Here is a 24798-nt window from a genome sequence, read left to right on the forward strand (position 1 = left end):
TCACGTGATTGCTAAGCAAATGCTCTCTCAAGTAAGCCAGCAACACCTTGCTCACTTCTTCATGAGGAAATCCATCCCCCAGAAAAAGTTACTGGATTTGAGGCCCTAAAATATGTTGCCATTTCTCAGCCTTTGACAAAGAATCTGAATTTTACCTGTAGTAACATTTTCCAATCTGCACTTTCCACCACCAGTCCTTGTACTGAGAATGCTCCGTGGAAAGGGCAGCCAAATCCAAAGCCTTTGAAAAACAATTCATTTTCAATTAGGATTTTCTCTTCTGACAATAAGCATAAACAATAAATAATGAAATAAACCATATAATCAGCATCAATCAAAACATGCATTAGAAATCAGACAGAAACTCGAGTTGCTCATGTCTCCAGATGGCCCCACCAATTTTCCCTAAATAATCAGTTCCAGACCAGAGGGCTGACAGCAGATGAGAGGCAAACACTGATCAAAGGGAAGCAGATGTACAGTCTATCTGATACAGCTTTAATACACAAGGTACAAAACTGGTATTAAAAAATTTGTAAGTTTTTACCCCACCAAAATGCTTTCAAACTTAGTGGCAGTCAAGCCTTTACTGTGTAAAGTAGGCCCAAATGCAGGCCCCACTTTAAAGACAGATGTCAAGAAACAGGGAAAGATCCAGGATGGAGATAGAAAAAGGTTTAAAAACAGGGTCCTGAAGAAGAGCTGGATTTCTTGGGTGACTGCCATCTTTAACAACCATTGTTCCATTATTCTGACATCACCTTTGAAGTGAAGTGAAGTCGCTCAGTCGTGTTCGACTCTTTGCGACCCCATGGACTGTAGCCAGCCAGGCTTCTCTGTCCATGGGATTCTCCAGGCAAGAATCCTGGAGTGGGTTGCCGTTTACGTTCCAGTAATCCTAAAGGTCAGACTTTGCTTGCGATAGACTAAAAAAGAGCTAACTGCTTTCGTAGTTTACGTGTGCTTATCCCTTTCCTTCTAATGTCTTCTAGTTTGTTCCTTCTAGTGATTATTCAAGATCAGACAAAAATACCCCAAAAGCAGAAACCATTTGGACAAAGAGGAAGCAAATCAATCTTTATACAAATGTAAAGTTCACAGGAATCTGAAGCTCATGTAAAGATTTGGTTATTAGTTTAAAAAGAATAAATTTTCCTCTGTTCATTAAAAAAAAAATAAAATAAAAAGAATTCTGATTTTTTATAATACTTACTACCCTTTCTATTAAGGTTGAAACATTTTATTCTTTAGTTAGTGTTAACATCATCACAATATCCAATAGCTCAGTTAAAGTAACTCTTAAGATTTTCAGTTCTATAATCTCAGAAGTGAAATGAAAGTCCCTCAGTCATATCCGACTCTTTGTGACCCCATGGACTGTAGCCCACCAAGCTCCTCTGTCCATAGAATTCTCCAGGCCAGAGTACTGGAGTGGGTAGCTGTTTCCTTCTCCAGGGGATATTCCCAACCCAGGGACCGAACCCAGGTTTCCTGCATTGCAGGCAGATTCTTTACCATCTGAACCACCAGGGACACCCATAATCTCAGAATGTATCCCCTATTATTGTTCATTTCTTCATATTAACTCTTATCTGAAATGAAAGCCAAAAGAGTTCCTTGAAGCTCCTGCTGCAAAATTAATAACTTTCCTTGTGTTCCCCATCTTCCCTCACTCCAGGGGAGACTTCTAAATATGCAAACTATTTATAAAGGAATGGTGTCACATGCTGAGGTTCTAATGGACTTGAAAAATCAACATCTCTACTTGAAAGCTATGGAAATTAAAAAGAAGCCAAAGATAAAAGTGGAAGTGAAAAATGAAGGGAAAAAAGGCATCATTTCAATTATCATTATCTCTAGAAATACCAGAAAACCATATTTCAATCAGCTCAGTTCAGGAGTACATTGTAAATATCTGAATCATATTCCTTTTAACTTAATCTTTTAGACCTGTTAAAGCAAAGAGATCAGATTCACTTTCAGACTTAATATAACATTCTATTTTTCATAAAAATATATCATTCTGAATTTTTTTACATATTCTAATTTTCCAAGATTAGATTTAGTGCTGACTACAGGCTGCTGATTTTGCTTTCAGATATGATTCCCGTATAGGACTCACATGCCCACATATTTGTCTAAGCCAATCAAGGTAATTAATATGAATTACAGATGTAGAATAAAAATGGCAAAAATTACATGTTAATGATCACTCTTCATTTGATGACTGAGCCTGCACTAGACAAAACCACCATTATGATTTCAAATAGACCCTGTGTCCCCTGAGAACAGGTACCCAGCCACACTGGCCTCCTCAACGTTCCTTAAACAATCCAAGAATGCTGATACACAGGGCCTCTGCTGTCAGTCTTTCTGAATTACATGCTCTTCTTCCACTGAACCATCTGGTTCGTCTTCTCTCCTTCAGGCCTCGGTTTAAATGTCTTTTCAAAGTGAACTTTATCAACCGCCTTCTAAGTCAAAGTGAAGTTGCTCAGTTGTGTCTGACTCTTTGCAACCCCATGGACTGTAGCCCACCAGGCTCCTCCGTCCATGGGATTTTCCAGGCAATAATACTGGAGTGGGTTGCCATTTCCTTCTCCAAGGGGTCTTCCCAACCCAGGGATCAAACCCAGGTCTCCCGTATTGCAGGCAGACGCTTTACCATCTGAGCCACCAGGGAAGCAACCGCCTTCTACCTCATCTAAAATAATATCATCCTCCATGTCATTAACTATTCCCTTCCCTGGTTTCCCTGCTTTATTTTTATATTACTTATCCCATGACATTTTATATACTTTTTAAATTTGCTAACTGTCTCCATTCCTTGCCCAAACAGAACATAATCTCTAAAAGAGCAGAGATTTTGTCTGTTCACTTCACTCTGTAGTCTCAGGGCCTGGAACAGGGCCTGGTACACTGTGGTGGCTCAGAATGTGTAGGAAAAAAAGAACAAACAAAAAAAGAATGAACATCTCTGCAATAAATGAATCAATCTTCAACAAGTTAAGAAATTCATGATCTTGTAATTACAAACATTTACTCATTTATAAAAGGGGATGGTATTTGAATGTTTCTTTTTAATGACAATATATGATTTCATATGTCACCCTATAATGCTCTGACCAGCTTTATATTAAGTGAAAACGGCATGTACTGTATTTACTTTTATTTACAGCAACGTGCCCGGTTTCTCAGTGAGTCCAGCCTTAGTTTCTCTTTTCTCTATATGCCCACATCCACCATCACTTCCTTACAGATACACCATACTCAGTGTATCTGGCCCGGGCTCTCACCTACATTTTAGGGGCACAGCTCATGATACACGCAGTGGCCTCTCCACTTGGATCAGCTTTCACAATTTCAAACTGAAAATGCCTTCCAGTGAGTTATTCAGCTTCTTTACAATCTAACCTCCTTCCCTAACAATCCCACGTCTGTTAGTAAAACAGCCGCCCTCACAGCACCTTCAGGAGGCAGGTCTGCCCTGGCTCTCTCCTTTGTCGGCCACACAAATCCAGCATCACATTCTGTCACTTCTTTCTGACAACGCCTCAGAATGCCCCCACTACTTAGGATATGGCTTATTTACTTCTCATCCCATACCTTCTTCACGTTTTTACCCTTCTTTTACATTTTCTCCCTCCCTTTCCAAAAAAATCTTACTGGATTTTTACTAATATCATCCCCTGATTTTCCCCCTTGATATCTGGTAATAATATCACCACCTGGCAATTACCTTTCTAACTGTTTCATTATGTCAGTTTTATTTCCTCAGCTAGATTACATGGCTCATAAAGGCAGGAAAAAATGCATTTTTATATAGCGTAATGGTTGACACATAGAAAACACACTGAGGAAAATGCTTTTGTCTCCCTGCACACTTAATACACAGGCACAAAGCTTTTTCCGTGAATAAAAGAATGACAGAAAATATTATCATTAGACACTGTAGAATTAACTACATTTGATCTGACAAAAACTGTGAAGGTACTGCTCGTCTGCATATGAGTGAGCATGTGAAAATTACCACAAGTGGAGAAGTCATATGCATAGAACCTTAAAATTCTCTTGTTAAAAGGCTACCAAGATAACTGATTTCTGATTTTTGCTGAATTTCGGTGATGACTGATGCAGGTTCATTATGCTCTCATTATACATTCTACCTGCACATGTCTGAAATTTTCTATCATAAAATGTTGAAGGGGAGAGATAGGAACATTACCACAAAAAGCCAGAAATACAGCATTAATAGGCAGATTCTTTACCACTACGCCACCAGGGAAGTCCAATACAGGTGTCAGTAAACCTATAATCACTGTACAAACCAAAGAAGAAAATGGATCCACCATGCTATTAGTATAAAAAATAAACTTTAACGAAAACATATTAATGCAGCATCCTCAATTACCCACACCTTGCCCTTTAATGGAGATCTATTACTCCATGGATCAGGCACAAGTCTTACTACTTCTATAGTTACACAAACTTTCCGACTGAAATGAACAGTGGATTTGAAAGTATGAGTAATTCTCCAATCTTTAATAATTCCAGCTGTTTATAAGGCAATAGATAGGACATTTACAAATCTAAATCCCCCAAATCAGAAAAATTACATTAAAAAAATAGTGCGAATTCAAAACTTACAGTCTTAACATCATTTTCATGATGAAAGATATATTCAAACAGAGCCTGTGAAGAAAAAATACAAAAAATATATTACATTTTATTGTAATGAAGGTGCTTTATTGTTACAGCAAAACCCAAAGGCGATTTTGACAGCAGCTGGATTGAACCGAAATAACAAAGTCCTCTAAAGAGCCTGGAATTTATGAGTAAAAGGCATACCCATACATTTGGTACAATCACTCATTTTAAAACAAGGCTGCTTGTAACTGATGCCTGTTTTTAAAAATATGAACTGGAAAGTTCAAGAACATGAACTGGAAAGCTCAACAGTTTTTTTTCATATTATACATGTTATTTTATCAGAAAGAGACAAATGAAAAGACCAACCTTAGGACTGTTATAAAACTGTATGTATTATACAGTTATTATGATATTAATAATGACACCTTAGACGTGGGAAAATCTGGAAGCTCTTTCTGAAACAAGTTTAACTTCCAAGTATGATAATATGCAGAGGTCTCTACGTGCAGCAAAGCTGAGGACCATTACTCCAATACTGCCCCCAACTCATCTGGATAAATAAGCATCTACCGGACTACCTCTTGGTGTTACTATACTTATCCATAAATGCCATTATTTTACTCTTGCAAAGTGTACACTTCTACCCCTGGAAGATATCAAGGTTATTAACAGAGATCACTTGGAAGCAACCAAAAATAGAATAAATCAAGATAAAGCCCTCTTTAAAAAATCTATTCCTAACTCTCCATTTGTTAAGTTATTTTTTAAAAAGTTGTGAGTACAGATCGTGTCCTGATAAGTTAAGGCAAGGTGAACACCAAAGACAGAGAAACTTGGCATTATTTCCACATACTTTAAATAAGTGCAAAATCTACTTTAGTTTGAATTTCATAACATAAACCAGGTCTGTCCTGGAAGCATCATAATTGAGGGAAATGCCTCCATTTACAATCCCTGGTTAGAAAACAGCAATGGTATCAAGTAGTCAATGAGCCACCTCTAATAAATGGCCTGAAAAGACAAGCAACCAGATATTCCTCATAAAGGTAAAAGAAAGAAGTAAAACTTGATGACTCTGCTAAATCAAGTTGACTAGACCACTATCAAATAAGGAATGAAGAAAAATATCATTGGCATTGTGACCGTCTGATTTCCTATTTACCAGCTAGCATTCCTTTTTCTGACTTTAGTTTCAAGTCTGTATGGCTAGAGTTCTTTTTCAACTTCCCTAGAATGTTTGTGTGTGAAAGTCACTCAGTCGTATCCAACTCTTTGCGACCCCAAGGACTATACAGTCCATGGAATTCTTCAGGTCAGAGTGGGTAGCCTTTCCCTTCGCCAGGGGATCTTCCCAACCCAGGGATCGAACCCAGGTCTCCCGCTTTGCAGGCAGATTCTCTACCAGCTGAGCCACAAGCAAAGTCCCTAGAATGTTTAACATTTAGTAAATATGTTAAACGCCAGTAGAACTGATAATAGGAATGAGCTCAGCACTCACGCACAGAATTCAGAGACTACAGCTAAAAACCTGAGCTAGGCTTATACCAGTTTCTGGAAGCTAACCGCTCCTGGCTCTGAATTATTCCATGCCCCCTTCAGACTCTTTCCTACTGGAGAGGTCACCAACATCCTTTCTATTCCTCCCCTCTCCCTTCTCTCTCTCTTTGTATCACTCTTTCTCTCACTCCCACTTTTTCTTTAATTCAGAACAGAATTTAATACTTAGAATTACTAATGTAGTTGGCTTGCCATTGTCTGGCTTAAGTAATCTTTACTGAGATGCCAGATTAATTACTAATTAGAAAGAACATTTTTCTATCTTCTTTTTGACAGTTCTAAAATCCTATGAGGACACAAAATTATTTTTCTGAGAACAGTCCAAGCTAAAAAAGAAAAATACACACACATACAGATGACACCCTAAACGTCATTACCCAAAGATGGTGCTGTGTCTCTGCTTTCTTTGTTATGAACTGCTATTCTTTATGAGGAGAAAATGAACTTCCTATTACCATAGTATATATGCTTTATTTCTGATTGACTTTTCTTAATACTAAGAGAAAGTTTTGATATTAGAGTAATTAAACATTTCCGTATCAATCAAGACAAGGTCTTCACTCTTCACAAATTTTTATCCATTTCCTGCAATGCTATTATGATAAGTCCCTCATAGCTCAGTAGGTAAAGAATCCGCCTGCAACGCGGGAGTCCACGGTTCGATCCCTGGGTCAGGAAGATCTGCTGGAGGAGGGATAGGCTACCCACCCCAGTATTCTTGGGCTTCCCGGGTGGCTCAGCTGGTAAAGAATCCACCTGCAATGTGGGAGACATGGGTTCGATCTCTGGGTTGGGAAGATCCCCTGGAGAAGGGAAAGGCTACCCATTCCAATATTCTGACCTGGAGAACTCCATGGACTATACAGTCCATGGGGGTGCAAAGAGTCGGACATGACTGAGTGAAGCGATTTTCACTTTTACTTTGAACATTACTTCATAACATAAAATACATACCTTTGCCAATTTAGGTTTCTGGGCATATTTTGTTAAATTCAGTCTCGATAAATTTATAAACGGTCCATCAGGACTTGTAAGCATGGAAGCCTATGGGGAGAAATGACAGAACAAAAAAAACTGAAACTTTCTCTTGAAACAAAAACTGAATTTAACGTGCATAAAATTATAAAGCCAACACAGGTAAAAAAGAATCACCTTCAAAAATCTTCCATATAAATCCCTACTATAAAAAGAGTGGAAAATGATGTAACATTACATAAATTACTTTGGTCATCCAAGGCTACGGTGCAGCTGCCAGAACTTACCGTTCCCAGCCTGACAAACCTCCCGGAGGAGCTGGTGACGGGGCGGGCGGTGTAGGCGGTCCTCGGCGTTCTGATGGCCTGCTCCATAGTGCCTGGCCTTCCGCTTTGCGTGCTGGGCCTCAGGAAACCTGTAATGGGTCTTCCACCTTGAGTGACCGGCCTGCGAAGATTGGAAATCATTAGTGTCTGACGAAGATCAAGAAAGGAAGGCTCTCATACAGTCTGGTAGGTATGGGCGGCAGGGTGGGGGGGAATGAAACAGGAGTGTACTAACATACCTGACAGCGGGACTAGGCCCTCCCGTCTGATTAGTTCCAGGGAGTTTCAGAGACGTTCCAGGGCCTAGGAGATCAGATGGCACGTTCAATTCATATATTATTTATTAATCTGTAAAAACTGTCTGCTAACACAATTTTCACAAGTGCACTGGCCTGACGAAAAAGACCTTAATAACAAACTGAACCTAGTAAAATGTGTTTGATTAATATTCATTGAGTACCTATGTTACTTTTGTTATCACATTTAATCTTCACACTAATTCTGTACGGTAGATAGTACTAACCCATTTAGCAAAGGCTTAGAGACTTAAGCCTTAACAGGTCAACCTGTTAGCAGAGCCAGCATTCACACTCAAGACAAGACAGGCTCCAAAGCTCTGACGCATCAAAATTAGAGTTCTATTCTCCCAAGTGGCATTCATGGTAAAGATCCCGCCTGCCAAAGAAGGTAAGACATAAGAGACCCAGCTTTGATCCCTGGGTTGGGAAGATCCCCTGGAGAAGGAAATAGCAACCCACTCCAGTATTCTTGCCTGGAAAATCCCAGGGACAGAGGAGCCTACTGGGCTGCCGTCTATGGGGTCGCACGGAGCCGGACACGACTGAAGCAACTTAGCAGCAGCATACTCATAGCTTATTTTTCATACAAACTTCTTCTCCCAGGAAAAGATCATTTACCCTCAATATCTAGAATTTAGATATTTTAACTCCAAAAGACCAAATGATAGGGAAAAGAGACACTTTAAAACAGCTGCTGCTGCTGCTAAGTTGCTTCAATCGTGTCCAACTCTGTGCGACCCCATAGACGGCAGCCCAGTAGGCTCCTCTGTCCCTGGGATTTTCCAGGCAAGAGTACTGGAGTGGGTTGTCATTTCCTTCTCCAGTGCATGAAAGTGAAAAGTGAAAGTGAAGTCGCTCAGTCATACCCGACTCTTAGCGACTCCATGGACTGCGGCCTACCAGGCTCTTCCATCCATGGGATTTTCCAGGCAAGAGTACTGGAGTGGGTTGCCATTGCGTTCTCCAGCTATACCTTCCAAACATGTATAAATGAATTATCACTGTCACAACTAAGAAATTACCAGCAAAACCACTGTATGTCATGGTAATCACCCAGTGCCATTCAGAGCAGCACACCTGCACGCTGGGAGTAGGCCACCGTGACAGTCGTGATGGGCATTCTCTGCCAAGCCAATCAATCACTCCACCACCTCACATCATGCATCACAGCAAAGCATCTTCAGTTACTGCAAGGAGGTGATGCTTTCAAATGGTCAAATTTTTAAAAATCCTTTTAGAACACTTCTGTTGTTTAGATGCTTTCCTGTGTTTACAAGCTCTTGGATAAACAATCTTTCATTATGTTTGATCAGACGGAATTCATTTTTATAAAACATTTTAAAACATATAATTTCTACTTAAAACCAGTTATACATCAATCTCATACTTTGAGATAATATAACTGAATTGTGCTTTTGTACTATTTAGGCAGAATAGAGGCCATTTACTTGAGGCAATATTTTTTTCACATATACACGTTTCATGTATACAATGTCTTAGTTTTATTATCCTAAGGGCGTCTCATTTACTGAACGGAAACCCAGTACTTACGGGGAACTTGAGCAATAGCGTTCTCATCCAGTGTCACTTCTGCGATTCCTTCCTGATCTACGTCAATCTCATCTACGTACACCATTTCAGTCAGCGCTCGTGCTTTCAAAATCCAGGCTGCCTAATAAGCACGGACAAGATGAAGCAGATCTTAACTCGAAGCTAACCATCCTTTATTATCATCTAATTTTTACCAAGCATGTTTACCACACAACGCATAATACTGATTTAAAGGGCTATGTCTAGAAACTAATACGAGAAGACAGAGTCATTGTTACCCAAGAAACAACCTATATGTATCAACTACCTAGTGAACAACACTATGGTAATTACCTAGCAATCTTCTGCTGCTGCTGCCTTTTATAAGTGAAAGAAGATCTTTACAGAAACTTTTACTAGAATAACTTGAAAACACATGAATAAAGCTAACACCACAGTGTTGTCTCCCTCCTTCAGAGCCAAGTCCTTCATGAGAACTTTCCTGACGGTTGAACTCTAAACTACTTCCCTCTCATCTTTCTCCTCAAGCAGTCTCCTTACACTCGTATTATTATGCTCATACCATATCTGACAAATACTGTGATTTCCTGGGCATCCGCTTGCCCTCCCTTCCCCCAGAACACATGCTTTTTTTCACCTTGTTCACTTTGATTTTTCCACAACACCTACGGTTTTTGTACACAATAGGTATTTCAAAACTGCTGACTTGAACTTAAGATCAGTTTGCCAGTTTTTAGTAACTAATCAACACAATCTCAGTTGCTTTGTGATTTAGTCAGTAGAAACCCTGCTAGAGAGTGGAAGAAAAAAAAATGGAAAAGATAATTAAGGAGTCTAGAAAATATCTTACCAGTTTTGCTTGATCTTGAGAAATTAGATGCCAAGTTGTGCACAACTGAATATCTTATTAAACATTCAAAACTGCTTGAACAGAGAAGTTTACCTTTCTGCCTCAACAGAAAACTGAAAGTGAAAGTCGCTCAGTCATGTCTGACTCTGGGAGCCCCATGGACTGTAGCTCACCAGGCTCCTCTGTCCATGGGATTTTCCAGGCAAGAATACTGGAGTGGGTTGCCATGCCCTCCTCCACAGGATCTTCCTGACCCAGGGACTGAACCCGGGTCTCCTGCACTGAGAGCAGATTCTTTACCATCTGAGCCCCCAGGGAAGCCCAAACGTTTATTAAACATTTAAAACTGCTTCAACAGAAAAGTTTGCCTTTCTGCCTCAATAGAAGCAGAGACCATTAAAGCTTGGTGCCCTGTGGAAGCTGTGGGGAGAAGGGCACCCTTGAAGCAGCAGTACAGGACCGACTCTAAAGTGGAGAGGAGGTAGCAGCAAGGAGAAGGATCAGTCTTCATCGCCCTAGGAACCAGGCTGTGAAACATGCTGCAGGTGGACAAACGGACAGAGAGAGGAACAGACGGAGGCAGTAAGATGTCCAAAGGGACCTTATCAGATCTCGAGACGTCCTCAGTCATCAGCGTGTACTGACGGAGCACCGCATTACATGGCGTTGCGCTATAGGTTCTGAGAAGGAAACAGCACATTAAAACATGGATCCGAATTTCCCTGAACGTGTCACCTACTAGATTAAACGACAGGGCCAAGGGGCGCAGGACACGTGACAAATGTGCGACGTGGAAAACAGTTTTACAAGAATTAGAAAGCAGAGTTCCTCCTCTGGGCTGAAGTAACTGGAATGTCTATTTTTAAAATGTTTTAAAGAAAAGAATAAAAGAAAGTCCTCATGCTTTCGTTTTAATGGGAACAAAGAAGGCTGACTTCACAACATATTTAGGCTCCTCAAGTGAAATTACATGTGACTAGATTGTTGGATTTGGGGCTTGTACTTTTCTGGCTGAGGTTTACTGCATTCTTATCAGATAACTTAGAATAAAATATTTCAAATGTTATGTGTAAATTCAGCACAATTGAACGTGCAGAACATGGGTCCAAAGAACTGATTTGTTTGTTAAAAAAAGTCAGTTTCAGTTGGAACTGCATCTAACTGTGAGAGCCACCGAAGTGTAGAAACCTGAGATTTTCACTCACAAAAAAGATGAGGAAAGTTGCAAATCTATACAGCTGTCCGCAGGGGTCATGGAAGCTGTCAATGGCTTGGACTTATCGTTTAACTTTGAGGATGAAAGTAAGTAATCCTGATTTATCTTTAAGTCCTCACAGTTTATGCTGCCCTGCAAGTATCGGAAGGCTTTTTTCAAAAGGGTATTCTTTGCTCAGCACCTTCTGGAGGACGGGAAGGACTACTGCACTTTCTGTTCACACAGGAAAGCAAGACACGGGCCTCACTGGTTCCTTCTCACATTCCCAGGGGGCACACCCTGCACCCCAGGTCCTGAGAACAGAGCTGCATAAGCCACTGCCCAGGTTCTGCTGCTGCTGCTAAGTCACTTCAGTCGTGTCCGACTCTGTGTGACCCCATAGACGGAAGCCCACCAGGCTCCCCCCCGTCCCTGGGATTCTCCAGGCAAGAACACTGGAGTGGGTTGCCATTTCCTTCTCCAATGCGTGAAAGCGAAAAGTGAAAGTGAAGTCGCTCAGTCGTGTCCAACCCTTAGCGACCCCACGGACTGCAGCCCACCAGGCTCCTCCATCCATGGGATTTTCTGGAGTACTGGAGTGGCTTGCCATTGCCTTCTCTGGCCCAGGTTCTAGCTCGTAAGAATTTCAGTGTTACAGGGAGGGTGTAAAAACAAAAATCTGGAACATGGCAGAGAAAGGCACCCAAATGCCTTGTCAGTTCAGTTCAGTCACTCAATCGTGTCCGACTCTTTGCGACCCCATGGACTGCAGCACGCCAGGCCTCCCTGTTCATCACCAACTCCCGGAGTTTACTCAAATTCATGTGCACTGAGTCGGTGATGCCATCTAACCATCTCATCCTCTGTCGTCACCTTCTCCTCCTGCCTTCAATCTCTCCCAGCATCAGGGTCTTTTCAAATGAGTCAGCTCTTCACATTAGGTGGCCAAAGTATCAGAGTTTCAGCTTCAGCATCAGTCTTTCCAATGAACACCCAGGACTGATCTCCTTTAGGATGGACTGGCTGGATAGCCTTGCAATCCAAGGGACTCTCAAGAGTCTCCTCCAACACCACAGTTCAAAAGCATCAATTCTTCGGCGATCAGCTTTCTTTAGAGTCCAACTCTCACATCCATACATTACCAATGGAAAAACCATAGCATTGACTAGATGGACCTTTGTAGGCAAAGTAATGTCTCTGTTTTTTAATATGCTATCTAGGTTGGTCATAACTTTTCTTCCAAGGAGCAAGCGTCTTCTAATGTCATGGCTGCATTCACCATCTGCAGCAATTTTGGAGCCCAAAAAATAAAGTCTGCCACAGTTTCCACTGTTTCCCCATCTATTCGCCATGAAGTGATGGGACTGGATGCCTTGGGGTGGAGGGAAAGGAGAAGGGTTCGGACCCCGGTCAAGACAGGAGAGCGAGTGCCAGGTGACTTGAGGAGGAGGAGAAAGCCCCACTTAGGAGCTGATCTGGAGAAACTAAAGGGTGGGGCTCGGCTGAGGAGCAGATGCTTGGGAAGAAGCTTGAGGGAGAGTCAGGGACAAACGCGGGACCCTGTCTGCCCTGGAGAGGGGTGTGGACTTCCCCTCTGAGAAGAAGGAGCTAGTAAAGCTTCCGGAGGACAGACAGTCCCCTACATACGAACGAGTTTAGTCGCAAGAGCACAGAGGTCCAGTTTGTTCCCACGTCCAGCAAAGCTAGCCTAGGTACCCAGTGAACACAAGCGGCTACAGAGTACCGTGCTGTAATGCAGGTTTATGATGCTTTTCACACAAATAACACACACCAAAAAAACCAAAACAGCTTTAATCTTACTTACAGGACCTTGAAAAGGATGGTAGTACAGCAGCCGGCACTCAGGGGCCTCCATTGAGTGGACAGGCAAGCAGAGTTACCGCCCGGAGGCAGACGAGGTGTGAGACAGCGGAGCTGAAGGCCCGTCAGGGCGGGAGCCGCGGCGGCGCAGCGTCCCTCACGCCGACGCCACTCACGCCGACGCAGCGTCCCTCACGCTGACGCCACTCACGCCGACGCAGCGTCCCTCACGCTGACACAACCGAACACGCACGCGCCCAATGGCCTCTCTGCAGGTTCACAACCCGAAGGCTCGTGTGTAGGGGACTTACATATGATTTGGAACCCTAGTAAAATTAACTTTCTAAAAATCAAGTTTTTATTCGTATACTATCATTTAGACAGTTGGCTATTAATTATAAATGCACAGTTCAGTTCAGTTCAGTCGTGTCCGACTCTCCGCGACCCCATGAATCACAGCACGCCAGGCCTTCCTGTCCATCACCAACTCCCGGAGTTCACTCAAACTCATGTCCATCGAGTCGGTGATGCCATCCAGCATTCTCATTCTCCGTCGTCCCCTTCTCCTCCCGCCCCCAACCTTTCCCAGCATCACAGTCTTTTCCAGTTAGTCAACTCGTCGCATGAGGTGGCCAAAGTACTGCAGTTTCAGCTTCAGCATAAGTCCTTCCAATGAACACCCAGGATTGATCTCCTTTAGAATGGACTGGTTGGATCTCCTTGCAGTTCAAGGGACTCTCAAGAGTCTTCTCCAGCACCACAGTTCAAAAGCATCAATTCTTCGGCGATCAGCTTTCTTCACAGTCCAACTCTCACATCCATACATGACCACGGGAAAAACCATAGCCTTGACTAGACGGACCTTTGTTGGCAAAGTAATATCACTGCTTTTTAATATACTATCTAGTTTGGTCATAACTTTCCTTCCAAGGAGCAAGCGTCTTTTAATTTCATGGCTGCAATCACCATCTGCAGTGATTTTGCAGCCCAAAAAAATAAAGTCTGACACTGTTTCCACTGTTTCCCCATCTATTTCCCATGAAGTGATGGGACCAGATGCCATGATCTTTGTTTTCTGAATGTTGAGCTTCAAGCCAACCTTTTCACTCTCCTCTTTCCCTTTCATCAAGAGGCTTTTTAGTTCCTCTTCACTTTCTGCCATAAGGGTGCATATCTGAGATTATTGATATTTCTCCCAGCAATCTTGATTCCAGCTTGGGCTTCTTCCAGCCCAGCGTTCCTTATGATGTACTCTGCACATAAGTTAAATAAGCAGGGTGACAATATACAGCCTTGACGTACTCCTTTTCCTATTTGGAACCAGTCTGTTGTTCCATGTCCAGCTCTAACTGTTGCTTCCTGACCTGCATACAGGTTTCTCAAGAGGCAGGTCAGGTGGTCTGGGATTCCCATCTCTTTCAGAATGTTCCACAGTTTATTGTGATCCACACAGTCAAAGGCTTTGGCATAGTCAATGAAGCAGATGTTTTTCTGGAACTCTCTTGATTTCTCCATGATCCAGCGGATGTTGGCAATCTGATCTCTGGTGCCTCTGCCTTTTCTAAAACCTGCTTGAACATCTGGAAGTTCACGGTTCACATATTGCTGAAGCCTGGCTTGGAGAATTTTGAGCATGACTTTACTAGCGTGTGACATGAGTGCAATTGTGCGGTAGTTTGAACATTCTTTAGCATTGCCTTTCTTTGGGATTGGAATGAAGACTGACCTTTTCCAGTCCTGTGACCACTGCTGAGTTTTCCAAATTTGCTGGCATATTGAGTGCAGCACTTTCACAGCATCATCTTTCAGGATTTGAAATATCTCAACTGGAATTCCATCACCTCCACTAGCTTTGTTCATAGTGATGCTTTCTAAGGCCCACTTGACTTCACATTCCAAGATGTCTGGCTCTAGGTCAGTGATCACACCATCGTGATTATCTTGGTTGTGAAGATTTTTTTTGTACAGTTCTTCTATGTATTCTTGCCACCTCTTCTTAATATGTTCTGCTTCTGTTAGGTCCATACCATTTCTGTCCTTTTTCAAGCCCATCTTTGCATGAAATGTTCCCTTGGTATCTCCAATTTTCTTGAAGAGATCTCTTGTTTTTCCTATTCTGTTGTTTTCCTCTATTTCTTTGCATTGATCACTGAGGAAGGCTTTCTTATCTCTCCTTGCCATTCTTTGGAACTCTGCATTCAGATGCTTTATCTTTCCTTTTCTCCTTGTAAAACCATTTTCATACACATACTGTCACCTCAGAGTCCAATCCATCAGGCTTCTTGACTTCCGTCCTCCTACTAAACTCTCAAATAGTAAGGAAGGGCAGCTTTTTTTATGTCAGGATAGGAAAGTAAATCCACTATTCCCCCCTCACCAAATGAATACATGCCTTAGAAGCCAAACAGGAAGATTTATTTTTTAAATTTTATTCCATAAGAATTCATTTTTTCAAAAAAGTAAATAGATATATTTGTTTCAATTTCTAAAATCTCACTCTTAAGAAGTAGAGATAATCATGTGAATTCTTGATATTTAAATATCTGCAATAAAATCTTCACAATTATTTAATTTTAAGTTTTATCAGTATTTGAAAATATTAATATTCCTAACTTTATTTCTATCCTGACAAAAATGCCCTTGAAAATCATGTATATCATTGCTTGATTAAACATTGTTGCTCTGGGCAACAGGAACAATTCTTGGAATTTTAATGAAAACATCTTATTTGGAGGAATGCCACGTAGGTTTTACAACCCTAAATTCCTCTGGCTGTTTAAATTTTTAAGTTCAGAACTTAATTGGTGAAATAAAATGCATAACAAAGCAAACTGGTAATCTTACACTGCGACTAGAATCTAAATAAAATTGCAAACTTTTTATCAGATACACTTAACTTGTTAATAAATGACAGGGTCATGTGGTTTATGCAAATAAATTTTAATACCGATGATAAATTGGAAGTACTGTGAAATTGATAAAAAAAAAAAAAATAGATGCTTAGGAGTTTTTTCATGGAAAAACAGAGATTCTCCTTGATAAATGAGTAATTATCACATCAATTATTTCCTTTTTTATCTGTGAAACATAATCCCAACTCATTCACCTACTGAGTTAGTCTACAGGACACTACTCCAGAGGCAAATATCTGCCTGCTAACATCAGGAAAATATTGACTTACTTGTACTACCTTCTGGGAGGTTAACCCAATTTTAGTGATAAAAATAGACAAAAAGGTTAAAACTCTACTGACTGAGTAAAACATGTTTAAATTGTTCTGTTCCTCTTCATACAGAACGCAAAGCCATGGAAGGCCTAAGGCTGGTAACAAATAATTCTCCTAAGTTATTCTTAGAATAAAGCCACCAAAAGAATGGTCTGTCTAACCTCAGTGAGACATCAGTAACAATGGACATTTAGAATCAGTAACCTTCTAACCTTACTTAGAATCAGTAACAACTGACACTCTGCCTACTCTATGAGAATGAAAACTCAGGCACAAAATGCTGTTATTATAAAGTGGCATTTACTTTGAAGTGAAGTGAAGTGAAGTGGCTCAGTCGTGTCCAATTCGTAGTGACCCCATGGACTGCAGCCTACCAGGCTCCTCCGTCCATGGGATTTTCCAGGCAAGAGTACTGGAGTGGGTTGCCATTTCCTTCTCCAGGAGATTTTCCCAACCTAGGGATCAAACCCGGGTCTCCCGCGTTGCAGTCAGACGCTTTACCGTCTGAGCCACCAGGGAAGTCATTTACTTTGAAGTGGTTAAAACCTGAGTGTGCAAAGTGTGAATAGTGAGCTCAAAAGAATCCAGTCAGCCCTGCTCCCTTCTGATTTTTTTAGATCACGGTCCAATTAAGTCAACAGGAACAGGACAGGACAGGACATACCAAACGCAGGTCCTTCATGAAGTCCATGTGCTGGTTTTGAAACTTTCAAATCCCCTGTAAAGTTTTAGAACCAGACCAACAATGCAAGTGGTTGATGTTTTAAACTTAATTTTAATCAAAATCTTGCAAAATTACTGAAAACAAAAGGCACATTACTTACTCTGCTTATTATACTTTAGGTCCTTCTTATGACTTGTACACATATTATGCAAAAAAATAGTTCTGCCCATCCATACAGAAACTATAATGAATATTCTAATGACAAATGTCATCCTTTTAAAGAAGAGTACTACACTTTAACCTATCTACCATGTTTGTTTGACACCACACAGGCCTCCTGCAGAGTATTTTGTGTACCATTTTCTTCTAAAAAGTTCTGATGACTACACATTTGAACCCCATGAGATTCAAACTGTTTATTTACCTAAAAGAGTTTTCTCTCGCTTGGCAGGGCAAACACCTGGCAATATTTAAGTTCTCTGATCTACAGCTCTCTCATCCCCTCTCCTTATTCCCAGACTTACTAGAAACCCTCTTGGGCTAAAAACGTCACTGGCCAGGAGCCTCCCGACCCAGACCTCCTCTTCCTGGGCTCCCTTCCGACTCACCCAGTTGGCAGCTCTCTCCGGCTGCCTCTCCGTTTCTAACAAAGCCGATTCGGGAGACGTGGCTGTCTGGCCAAGTCTCCCTTTCCTCCTCATGGTGGCAGGCACCTCTCTCTAAAGACAAGGCCTTTCCAAGCAGAGTCAGCCTCCTTCTTACTCGGGACCGACACTCCCATCCATCACAGGCTTTCCGGCCGCTCCTGGCTCTGTGGATGTTCTGGCTCCCTTTCTAAGCCCCTGGCTCCCCTTGCCTCCTCTGCTGCATCTCATCCTCTGGGTCAGTATTGGTCATTTCTATTTAAGCTCCAAGTCTTCACGAGTAGAGTGCCCTACTTTCAAACCTACAGACACAAAAGTATTGGAAATATAATAGTTTATATTTATGTACAAAGGTACAGAATGCCTGATAGATTTAGCTAATTTTATAACAGCACAGTAGATAGGCAATGAATTTACTAATCTATAGCAACAACTAAGTAATAGGAATTAAACTATTCTCTAAACTAAAGATTGCAGCTAAACCTTTACCTGAGACACTGGCAATGCAGGATCTGGTTCCTGGAAAGCATTAAGAAGGTAGTAAACATCTTTAGGATAATACAGTTTCTAAAATAAAAAGTCTTAATGATTAACCGAATACTTGTAGGTAGACTAAAAATCATTCAATAAAAACCCAAACATTAATCTTTCCCCAAAAGTGCACTCAAGAGTTCTGTAAAACTAATATCCAGGGAAGAGTGCTAAATTTCCTATGATCAGAAAATTCTAATTATTCCAACCTCACTCAGAGCACAGAGAAGGTATCTATGTATTTAATGAAGTCACAGTATCTCAGGAATTAAAAATAATTTTACAACTATACCAAGGAAATTTTTTTTTATATTCAAAAATACTTATTTTGAACTTCATGGTGGTTAAACATTCAGACTTTAATCATTTGGGGAGGAGGAAAATCCACATCCTATAAACCCTTCTGCTCTGCATAAACATAATGGGATTAGTGGCTAAAGCTAAGAAATTAATTCTGACTGTAATGTCCTCTGAGAAATTTTTGTAAATAGACTATGCAATATATATTGGTGCCAGGTACTGATAAACTCGGGTTTTTTTCTATCTCAAATTAAAAAGAAGTCCACTGGTTTAAAAAAAAAAACATATTCATAACAAATTTATTTATAAAAGATTGAAGAAAGCTGATCCCCGAAGAATTGATGCTTTTGAACTGTGGTGCTGGAGAAGACTCTTGAGAGTCCCTTGGACTGCAAGGAGATCCAACCAGTCCATTCTAGAGGAGATCAATCCTGGGTGTTCATTGGAAGGACTGATGCTAAAGCTGAAACTCCAATACTTTGGCCACCTCATGCGACGAGTTGACTCACTGGAAAAGACTCTGATGCTAGGAGGGATTGGGGGTGGGAGGAGAAGGGGACGACAGAGAATGAGATGACTGGATGGCATCACCGACTCGATGGACATGAGTTTGAGTGAACTCCGGGAGTTGGTGATGGACAGGGAGGCCTGGCATGCTGTGATTCATGGGGTCGCAAAGAGTCGGACACGACTGAGCGATTGAACTGAACTGAACACTCACATATTTATAGTCAGCAACCTCTGAACACTCAATCTGCAGCATGTTTTACTAGGAAAGTTAATAAGAAACAGAAAAAGGAAAGAAAGGGGAAAAAAAGATCCTTGCTTTCTAGAGTTCTAAAATCCAAAAAGAATACCCTAAAATATTTGTTTAAGGATACGTGTGGAAGCAGTGTGTAAGCCATCTGGTCACCAGGCAAGGATAAGCAGTTTCTTTAGCATCACACGCCACAGCAGCGTGAGAGGGAAAGGCTCAACTAGGCCGGAAAGGGGGAGTCCAGTGAGGCCCTGGGGGCTCAGACGGCAAAGAATCCACCTGCAGCGCAGGAGACCGCGGTGCAATCCTAGGGTTGGGAAGATCCCCTGAGAAGGAGATGACAACCCACTCCAGTATTCTTGCCTGGAGAATCCCATGGACAGAGCAGCCTGGCGGGCTGCAGTCCACGGGGTGGCAGAGTCAGGCACGACTGAGCAACTAACACTGGCAATTAGCTGAACCAAACCCAAAACAGCAACGTGTAAGACACAGCAACTGCAGTTTTTCAGTGCCAGGGCCTTTCACATTGCTTCATACTCCCAACACTTTGGCCACCTGATGTGAAGAACTGACTCACTGGAAAAGACCCTGATGCTGGGGAAGACTGAAGGCAGGAGGAGAAGGGGACGACAGAGGGTGAGATGGTTGGATGGCATCACCGACTCGATGGACGTGAGTTTGAGCAGACACCGGCAAACAGTGAAGGACAGGGAAGCCTGGCGTGCTGCAGTTCATGGGTTCGCAAAAGAGTCGGACACGACTGAGTGACTGAACTGCATGCCAGCGTGCATAAGAAAGAGCTGGGAAAAGAACAGATTTCCTAGATCTCACAGTCCATAAGCAGAGAAAGATACCAATATAGACAATGAGACGACAGAAGAAATAACCCCTCTATTCTTCCTTTTATTTATTGGTGTACATGTCTAAATGGCCCATTATCTCATTTGAGTCCCACAACAACCATCTCAGGGAGGCGGCTAAGTGTTATTATCCATTTTACAGATAAGGAAACAAATTCAGAGACATCATGTAATTTGCACAAGGTCTCACAAAGAAGCCAGAGCTCATTCTTGCCAGTCCACCTTGGAGACAGAAAATGAGCTGGATATGACAAGGCAGGATTGAAAGGTAAAGTGAGGGAGAGGAACAAGATAAGTTCCGCACAGAAAGGGGTAAAAGTGTTCACTGGAGGTGACTGCACACAATGTCTGACGAGGAAAAGAAAAGTTAAGGGAAAAAGTGCCACGGAGAGGAAGGAAATGCGGGGTGCCTGCCACTCGGCCAAGGGCACGAAGATTCCTCCAGCGGCCCAAACTGACGCCAGCAGCCCAGCCTGAGTGCCCTGCTCACTGATGAAGACTTCCACGGTCTCTCTGTCTCTGGGGATCACAAGGACGATTTCCGATGCGAGTAAAGGACATTAGGGAAATGACGCGGAAGGAGAAGAAAATCAGAGGCCTAGAGGCTGGAAAGGCGCAGAGCTGGTCCAGGTGATGCAGCTCAAGATGGAGGCGAGGCTGAACCAGAAGGGAGGCCGAGAAAACGTTACTTCCACCATATTCTCCTGGCTTCCCTGGACAGGCACTGAAAACTTTCTATGGGGGAAGGCAATAATTCTTCTATGGGGGAATAATTTCTTCTATGGGGGAATAATTTTTATGGGGGAAGGCAATAATTAAATAGATTACAGTACCATGTGGCAAATGCTATGCTCAAGCCTGAACCAATTATCGATTACTTAGAGGCATGAGAGAAAAGCAGACAACAGGAGAGACCAGGAGGTCAGAGGCGAGAGAGATGATTCTGGAAGCTTGCTGCTGCTGCTAAGTCACTTCAGTTGTGTCCGACTCTGTGTGACCCCATAGACGGAAGCCCACCAGGCTCCCCCGTCCCTGGGATTCTCCAGGCAAGAACACTGGAGTGGGTTGCCATTTCCTTCTCCAATGCATGCATGCAAGCATGCTAAGTCGCTTCAGCTGCATCCGACTCTGTGCGACCCCATGGACAGCAGCCCACCGGGCTCCTCTGTCCACGGAAGTCTCTAGGCAAGAATACTGGAGTGGGTTGCCATTTCCGTCTCCCTAGCTCTAGCTATATAGAGACAATAAGAGCTCACTTACACGTGTTGATGAACTTAGCCAACGAACAGTCCTTTGAGACAGGCATATTAACATGGCCATTTGATGGATGAGAAAACTCAGAGGTCAAAGTGTACAGGGAATGTTTGAGCCTAGACACTCTCAGTCAAGAGCATGCACTTAGCTTTGTATTGAGATCATAGCAAGGCTGGAAAGCAGACTACCGTAGGGTGTGGAAGACCAAGGCTGGTCTGGAGATCCGTAAGGAATGGCAGGACAATGCAGGAAAAGAGTCAGGATATTTTAGAGATAGGGCAAAACTCTTTTCTAAATCACTGAGACCTTGATCTTTGGGTCTCTGTCAATTACAGCTTTATGATTTAAATTAACCCACTCGCATAAGGAACCACAAGTTGGGTGTCGCGGATTACTTCCAGGGGCGCCAGCCAGCACAGATGAGTGGAGAGGAGCAGCACCAGCGTAAGAAGACCCGGGCCTGACCCCCAGGCAGCCACGCAGCTGCATGACCCTGAGCAGGCCAGGCAACCTCCACGACCCCGTCCCCCTCTCAGCTCTAGAGCCCCAGCGCCCTCTTTATAGGTACCAACCACACAGAATTTCCTTATAAAAAAATGTATCCAGTGAGCAGGAAAGCACCCAGCTCTCTATAACTTCCTTCTTCAGAACTCAGAACTGCCTCCCAATTTATGGTGCATCAAATTAAAACTTCCCTTTGAACCTCCTTTGAAGTGAGTAAGAAGACAGAGAATAGAGGGGCGCTGCCTGGAACCAGCGCAAACTCACGAGCACAGACCTCAGTTCACAGCAGCAGGCTTCCTTCCTCCCGAGGAAACAGCTCTCCCCACGCTGTTCCTATTACTTTAGGGAATTAAAATCTCCAGCTAATTCTGAATGTGACTTCCTAATTGCCATCAATACTTACTCTGGCTAATGACTCTAACCAGCTCTGCCCATGAACTGCAGGGTCCTCATTCAGAATTTGGCAATAACAGGAAGGCAGAGAGTGTAAGAGAGAAACGAACAGATTTCAGAAGGTTTAGCGAGATTTAGTGACCAGGGAGCCAAGTGGGAATGTAATCTGGAAAATTCAGCCAAGTGAACTGCTCTGCAGTGTTGAGAATCAAAAGATTGTCTGGCTGTAAGTCTCCATGGCCCCAGTGAGGAAATAAATTAGGTAATCACACAGAAAGATGTTTATTTGGCTTGAAGCACTAGATCCTTGTCTCAACCAACTACTAACATACATCTCACTGGGGACCCCTGCTTCCCTACCGTTCATCTAAGCCAGCGGCTTTCGGCCTTTTCTCCACATTCAGACCATTTACAGTCATAACTCTCCGCTGCAACATCTCTTGTTACAAGCAGAGATTGGTGGTGGGGAAGGAAAACGTGAATTACCCCCATTCTGGTACACAGCTCACCCTCCCACTCCCAGAATCACTGATTCTAATACTTCAAAAATTGATTGGAAATCTACCCCATTAAGAAAAGTATATTATCTTAAAAAAAAAAAAAAAAACTACCTGAAAAACCTGTATGTTTCATGAACTGAACTATACTGGAGCTAAAATCAGGGCTGCTTTTTTTTAAAGCCATGAATTCGACATATGGAACACAAAGAACAGTAATCAGATTAAGCAACTAATCAGGATGACCAACATGAGCTGTAAAAGCAAGCATTCCCTCTAGGTCATATTGCTGCGTGGAAGGCCGTTTGCATTTCTCTTTTGTATATCTTACAACTTTTAACCACTTTCCCAGTTCCGATTTAGAATAAGCTCTGAAAAAAGACAACACTTCTCTATGAACTGATTGTTCTTACTGTCTTTTGTCAAATGGGAAAGCTCTGATGGATTCATCGGCTGTTCTTCTTTATTCTTAACTGGTCAGCACCTTAGTCCTTCATGCTTAAGGACCCTCTCCTCCATCCCTCACCACTCTGCATCTGGAAAAGCAGTTCAGAATCCATCGTTTTCAGGAGCCCTTCTGCGCTGCCAAACATCACGTTACCATCTTCAACCTACCCGTCAGGCCTTCTGTACCCAAATACAAACGTTTTACTCTAAGGAAACAAGCTAGTCCATAGCATATCATAACCTCTCCAGCCAACCTGACTACTCTGACATTGGCAAGAATCAAAACTAAATAAAATTCACACACCCTAGTAGAAAGTATGTGTGCGTGCTCAGCCGCTCAGTCATGTCCAACTCATTATGACTCCATGCGCTGTAACCTGCCAGGCTCCTCTGTCCATGGCATTTCCCAGGCAAGAATACTGGAGTGGGTTGCCATTTCCTCCTCCAGGGGATCTTCCTGAACCAGGGATCGAACCCATGTCTCCTGCATTGGCAGGTGGAATCTTTACCAATGAGTATCTGGAAAGCCCTAATAAAAACTACAAAGTACTCATTATTTTTGATATAACACCAAAATGTTATCTCTTAAATAACTAAATGTAGAAGAAATAGTCTTAGAGGTGGGCTTCATCTCCAAAGGTTAATAATGTATCACGACTGAAATGTTACCTTCATGAAGCTCCCTGAACCAGCTTATAAAAAGATTAACAAAGAGCAGATCACTTTAGAGAGGTTTTCCTCATCTGGGAGAAAAATAAGCAAAGCTAAAAAGTGAAAATTAACATAAAAAACAAAAGCTATTTTTGTTCTGGGAGAAAAAAAAAAGCAAAAGCAAAAATGAATACATTTGGCACTCAGGAGGAATATTTTAATTTCCTTTCTCTTCCATGTGTCCAGGCACTGCATCAGAGTCACTCATTTGTACTAAAATCAGTTGGGTGGCATAGAAATGGTACTTCAAGGAGCTGCAGAGGAAAAATACTCTAAAATATAGACGCCTCAAAAAACAAACAAAGCCCATGAGGCTAAAGGGACATGTGAAGATAAACCAGCTAACTGCCGGCTAAGGACCATCTGCTTCTGCTCTGAGCGTGTATTTCTGTTAGCTCTTCACTGACTGCCAGTCTCTGAACTTCCTCCAGTGGAACAGCAAGAGTGTCGTAAGAAATATCAGTGTAATTACTACCAGAAATACTCTCCTGGAAGGATCCAGGAAGTAACTGCTCAACTGGTTTAAAAAAAAAAAAAATTCATCCTTGAAACAAGAAATGAAGTAAGAGGGTCCCATAATGCAATCACACTTGTTTGAAAAGGTGAATCCATTTAAGAAACTACGGTGGGACTTCCCTGGTGGTAGGGGGCCTGGGTTCGATCCCTGGTCGGGGAACTAGATCCCACGTGCCACAACTGAGACGGTGCAGCCAAATAATTAAACAAGTAAAAATAAGTATAAGAAAAAAAATAAAGAACCTATGGTGCTGGGAATTAAGACGGGGG

General features: G+C 42.2%; 1 protein-coding gene across 5 annotated transcripts in view; it reads right to left on the reverse strand.

Moving 5' to 3' along the window:
• The window catches only part of TTC8 (tetratricopeptide repeat domain 8), a 61182-nt gene that overhangs the window by 31765 nt on the left and 4619 nt on the right, over nucleotides 1–24798 (reverse strand). For 3 of the 5 annotated variants that reach the window (XM_055435978.2, XM_088839391.1, XM_055435976.2), the window contains exons 2-7: nucleotides 9359–9479; nucleotides 7748–7811; nucleotides 7470–7629; nucleotides 7162–7251; nucleotides 4648–4692; nucleotides 156–241 (exon numbers count right to left, since the gene is read on the reverse strand). In XM_055435978.2, the coding sequence (XP_055291953.2) occupies nucleotides 156–241; nucleotides 4648–4692; nucleotides 7162–7251; nucleotides 7470–7629; nucleotides 7748–7811; nucleotides 9359–9479 (566 nt within the window). Of the gene's footprint in view, nucleotides 1–155; nucleotides 242–4647; nucleotides 4693–7161; nucleotides 7252–7469; nucleotides 7630–7747; nucleotides 7812–9358; nucleotides 9480–10208; nucleotides 10304–18247; nucleotides 18326–24798 lie in introns of those variants that run through there. The other 2 variants (XM_088839392.1, XM_055435977.2) reach the window with 2 other exon arrangements.

This window comes from Moschus berezovskii, chromosome 9, assembly GCF_049115385.1.
Source record: "Moschus berezovskii isolate FMDL1 chromosome 9, NW_MosBer_1.0, whole genome shotgun sequence".
NCBI lineage: Eukaryota > Metazoa > Chordata > Mammalia > Artiodactyla > Moschidae > Moschus > Moschus berezovskii.